Raw genomic sequence first — 5556 nt, 5'->3', positions numbered from 1 at the left:
ATCATGGCACCATGCCATGTCCCAATCCCGTAACAACTCTATTATTACTCTTGCTAAATTCATCTCTAATTATAATGTATATATCTATTAAATTAACACGAAATGGAAAGAACAAAATTATCTAACTCTCAGAACACTATGCGAGTGTTACAATGATGAATCTTTTACAAGATGTTTAGCATTTAAAATTGTATTTTTTTTAAAAGAAATTGTATTTGATTTACTTCTCCAGACAATATTAGTTCAGCCAATTTAATCAACAGGCTGTACAAATCAACGTCAACTGACATCCACTTGGTGGCATTATGATCTTGTCTATGAATTTTTGGTTCATGATCTAAATTTTAATTATATATTATCTTGCATTAGTACCAATGGTCTCTTACGATGTAAATTAAGGCAAATAGTCTCAAGCTATTGCTAAAAGAATATAATTATTTTTCCAATATGTTGACTTATTATCCGAGCAAACTTTATTTCATTTTGGCTATATATTAAAAGCGAGCAATATTTTTAAGTACTTTTTATTGAAAGTTTTACATCACACCAAACCTGCATGACATGCGACACTATATACATGCTGCTGCTCGTTAGTTGATAGTTAATTGTTCATGCTTTTAACAAATTTATTTACACAGTTTAGGATAAATCAAGTACAATTCTTCGTGCCAATCTATCTATAGTTATATAACATATTTCTAGGGCAAGTGCTGTTGTAAAGGCTGCTTATAATATCTACAGTAAATTTTGTTAATTAGAATATCATCAATTAAAAATGAATTGTAATGCATGTAATACCTTGCTCTTGGAAACTGGAAAGTGAACACTCATTTCCGTGCACGCCATCCTGGAAGGAGGATTCAATTGTTACAGAGATCTCCTTTCTCATCTTTTACGTGCTTTGTTAGGTCATCGGTGACGGTGACAGGTGTTTTGTTTTGCTGGCCTTGTGTTAAATGAAGGACAATGAGGGCCCTATCGCCTACTGAATGTTACATTTTAATTTCTTACAAAAATTAAATTTTAATAAGAGTTATTTAAAAATGAATAAATGGGCTTAAGTTCGACCCACCACTCTTACCGAAATGTAAATAGATGTTTTGGTATATTTTTTTTTATTGGACCATATGATAGACTATTCATAATTATAGTTAGATTATGATCATAATTAATTATGATTTTTTTTTTTAGATTCATCGTCTTCTACATGTTATAGTTTGGTTCGAAACGGATGATCGAAACTCACTCGGAGGCCATCTCCATTCAGCGCCCAGCAACCTAGCCACTTGATATCCACTACTAATGACTTTCGGACGACCTCCAATCGCTCGTTCCAAATTAAATCATAATCTAGAGGGGAAAAGGGATCACAATCAATTACGATCATAATCTAACTATAATTATTAGTGGTCCATCGTTTGATCCATGAAAAAAATGGATGAAGAGATCGGCTTTCTACCAAAATCTCCTTCAATCAATACATTACAAAGAATATTCATAGTAGTGAAAATTCGTCATTAACTCGATGCTATATCAATGTCACGTAAAAAAAAATCCTACACATTTCTCAATTGTAAAATAATTTCATAACTACTCTAGTATAGATTTCACTATAAAAAAAACAATCAAACAACTCCATTAAACAAAAACTAAAAAAATAATGAAGGAGTTTAAAAATTCCCTACTACAACTTTAATTTTACATACGGTCTCCATATAAAAAAATTTATTTCTATTTTCTGCATATAGAATTTTGTTACTTCAATTTCCTCGTACAAATATCATTATATAATCATCTCTTATATTTTTTAAATATAAAAAATCTAAAAATAAGTATAATCCCTCTTAAATTGTACTTTAAATTAAAATTTGATATATTTTCTATTAAATTGAACACATTTTTTCACTTAATATAATTCTTACTAAATTCAACAATATTTAAAAAAAATCTAGTATATTTTTATTGAGAGTGTAAAAAAAATTGTACTGATAGAAAATATATTAAATTCTAATTTAATATGTTGAATTTAAGAATTATATTTATTTTAAGACTTTTTTATTAAAAAAATGTAAAGGATAATTAGTTAAATTGATGTTTATTATATTTAGTTTGGGAGTGAAAATAAAATTTTTGGAATATTGAGACTACAAAATTTTCCCAGCTATAAACACGACTTCATTAAATCAAAGGAACTCTCTGCCACTAGCTCCCTCCCCACAGCCGCACTCCCACTGTGGATGCCCTAAATGTCCAATGTAAAGTAAAATGTATTCTCAGTTTCCAAAATATATATGGATCAAATCCAACTTTCGCTAATTAACTGATAAATCGTTCGCTATAAGTGTTATCTGATTTATCCAGTGACCAATAAAAAAACTTCATTAAAACCAAATCGATTGTCCGTGAGTTGGCATAAGCTATCCATGTCAATTAAAAAAAAATATCAAGGAATTGCTATCGCCTATCGCTATATAGACAGCGGGACACCGTGCACATGAAGCAGTCCGAACCGTGCAGTCACGTTGGCATCGATTCATCGAATTATTGGTCGCTGGTGGCTGTTCGTATTTCGATATTGCGAACATGGCACGGAAATCCTCCTCCCTGCTCGGACTCGCCAACGGCGTCAGCCACCAGCTGTTCCACCCCGTGCCGGACTCCGCACCACCGTACCCCGCCAAGCGCCACACTAAGATCTCCGTGGTTGGCGCCGGTAACGTCGGCATGGCCATCGCGCAGACTATCCTCACGCAGCACCTTGTCGACGAGCTCGCACTCGTGGACAGAAAGGCCGACATGCTCCGGGGCGAGATGCTCGACCTCCAACACGCGGCCGCCTTTCTCCCCCACACCCGCATCCTCTCCTCGACGGAGCTGGACGTCACCGCCGGCTCCGACATCTGCATCATTACCGCAGGCGTCCGGCAGATGCCGGGAGAGACGCGGCTCAACCTGTTCCAGCGCAACCTCGTTCTCTTCAAGCAGATCGTGCCCCCGGTGGCGCGGCACTCCCCGGACGCCCTGCTGCTCGTCGTCTCCAACCCGGTCGACGTGCTGGCGTACATCGCGTGGAAGCTCTCAGGCTTCCCCTCCAATCGGGTCATCGGGTCAGGGACCAACCTCGACTCCTCGAGATTGCGCTTCCAGCTCGCACAACGCCTCCAGGTCAACGCTCAAGACGTTCAGGTATATCGTCAAACACTTAACCGGCGGGCGAGGGAGCTCTGTTTGAGTAGCTATGTCCCTGTCTTGTCGATGTCAATCAACCTCTTATTTCACCATGTTAACTCGGTTTTAGATATTGCAAGTCGTTGAGGTATTTCGTCGAACACTTGGTGGGCGTCCCGTGCGTTTAAATTTTTTCTTCGTTTGAACTAATACTAACAAATCTGGAATAGGCGTACATGGTGGGTGAGCACGGAGACGGCTCGATCGCGCTGTGGTCGAGCATAAGCGTCGGGGGAGTCCCGATCTGCCTAGGCCACCTGGCGAACGGAAAGAAGACGGCGGAGGCGGCGGAGGAGCTGGAGGAGATACGAAAGTCAGTGGTGGACGGCGCGTACGAGGTGATCTATCTCAAGGGGTACACGTCGTGGGCGATCGGGTACTCGGTGGCGGACCTGGTGCGTTCCCTGGTCCGCGACCTACACCGTGTCCACCCGGTCTCGCTGCTGGCGAAGGGGTCCTACGGCATCCCTGAGGACAGAGAGGTCTTCCTCAGCCTGCCGGCGAAGCTCGGAAGCAGCGGTGTGCTCGGCGTTGCCAACTTGGAACTCACGGAGGAGGAGGAGAATCGGCTCCGAAGCTCCGCCGACACGCTGTGGCAGATGCAGCAGCAACTGGACCTGAAAGTCAAATCCTGAGTGAAAAGACGAGCAACAGGAGGAAGTGAATAAAATAAAAATCTGTTGTTGCTGTTATTACTAAATACGTCTATATATATATATATATATATATATTTATATACAAAAATACCTTTAAAGATTTATGATGTATAATTTTAAAATCATGGTAACAGTAATTATAAATTTATGGTGTATAATTTTACAATTACGTTGACAGAGCAATTTAGCAAAGTCTTATTAATTTAATTAATTGTGAATTTGTTGTTTATCACGTATCTTTGACTCTCTTTATTGATTAAGGAGCTGAATGGCTAGAATGCTAGAATATATTTTATAAATTATTATTAAAGATATTTTAATAATATTATTTTTATATATTAATTATATGTATACATTATAAATCAATTCTGATCGATTGTGACCAAATAGATTTATTGATTGATTAATACATCAGACATCTTTGACTCTCTTGATTGATTAATAAATCAACGATTATTCTTGTCCTAGATATCTTTTTTTTTATTATTTCCTTTTTAGAAAAAAAAAACATGAACCCTTTTAATAAATGAAAAAAGACAGCTTTGTTCATTCAAACTAAGAAAGAGAATGAATTGCCCCGAGCAATATAGTACACCAGCAAGTTGTCTTCTTAATTTATGAGAAAGGATTCCGTTTTAATTTTGATAAATTAATAATTTTTTTAATGGACTATTATCTAATAATGTTAGGTTGCTGGATCATTTATTATGAGTATTTTTAGATTTATTCTAATGATAAATAAAAAATTTTTTATAGGATTAGATCAATCATTCTAAAATTAATCGGTATAAAATGAATAACTAATGTTAATTAAAAAAATTAAAAATTTGATCATGTTCTCGATGAACGAATCATCAGTGAGTTAACGTGGATGTTAATTTATCGCTAATAGTCTAGCAACAACGAGGATCGACGAGGAGATTTGTTGGAGCTTGCATAAAGGAAAACTAAAGTGAAACAATTAGAATGATAGTCAGGAGTTTTCTTATTAGTCATTCTGATGCTCAAGTTAGGGAATAAAAAAGAAGTGGATCAGTAATTAGGGTTTGTATGCATGTCCTCGTGTACCTTAAACGTTTAAAGGAGCTACCTTTTATAGGGAGAAGACAAACTTTTTCCTTATGTTCTAATTTACATATTATCATTATTTAATTCTTTAAATAATCAAATACTTATTCATGTCATTGTCTTTTTTCTAAAATAATCCTAAATCTTGAAATCCACGTGAGTGTTGACTTCTTCTTGAAATAGTCCTAAATCCTGAAATTTACATTACTGTTATCTTCTTCTTTAAATAGTCCTGAATCTTGAAATCCATGTAAGTGTTATATTTTTTTTGAAATAGTCTTGAATTCTGAGTTGACCCGTCAAGGAGACGAGACATCGAGGAGTCAAGGAGAAGGGACACTAAGGAGTTAGGACGTCAAAGAGACAGGGCATCGAGAAGTCATGGAGACGGGATGTCGAGGAGTCGGGATGCAAAGGAAACGGGGTGTCGAGGAGTCATGGAGACAGGACGTCGAGGAGTTAAGGAGACGGGATGCTGAGGAGTTGGGATGTCAAGGAGACAGGGCGTTAAGGAGTCATGGAGACGGGGCGCCGAGGAGTCGGGATGCCAAGGAGATAGGGCATCAAGGAGTCATGAAGACGGGACATAGAGGAGTCAAGACAC

At 37.5% G+C, this 5556-nt stretch overlaps 1 protein-coding gene across 1 annotated transcript; it reads left to right on the top strand.

Annotated features, from left to right (window-relative positions):
* Positions 1-2505: 2505 nt before the first annotated feature.
* Positions 2506-4035, top strand: LOC122007953 (L-lactate dehydrogenase B-like). The gene is made up of 2 exons (XM_042563490.1): positions 2506-3186; positions 3399-4035. The coding sequence occupies exons 1-2, from the start codon at positions 2584-2586 to the stop codon at positions 3861-3863; spliced, it is 1068 nt and encodes a 355-aa protein (XP_042419424.1). The 5' UTR covers positions 2506-2583; the 3' UTR covers positions 3864-4035.
* The last annotated feature ends 1521 nt before the right edge of the window (positions 4036-5556 follow it).

This window comes from Zingiber officinale, chromosome 8A (genome assembly GCF_018446385.1).
Source record: "Zingiber officinale cultivar Zhangliang chromosome 8A, Zo_v1.1, whole genome shotgun sequence".
Classification (NCBI taxonomy): domain Eukaryota; kingdom Viridiplantae; phylum Streptophyta; class Magnoliopsida; order Zingiberales; family Zingiberaceae; genus Zingiber; species Zingiber officinale.
This window is presented reverse-complemented; position numbering and strand designations above follow the sequence as displayed.

Coding starts and splice junctions, on each gene's coding strand:
- LOC122007953 (XM_042563490.1), top strand. CDS start 2,584: ATGGCACGGAAATCCTCCTCCCTGCTCGGACTCGCCAACGGCGTCAGC. Junction 3,187..3,398: donor TCAACGCTCAAGACGTTCAG/GTATATCGTCAA, acceptor AATCTGGAATAG/GCGTACATGGTGGGTGAGCA.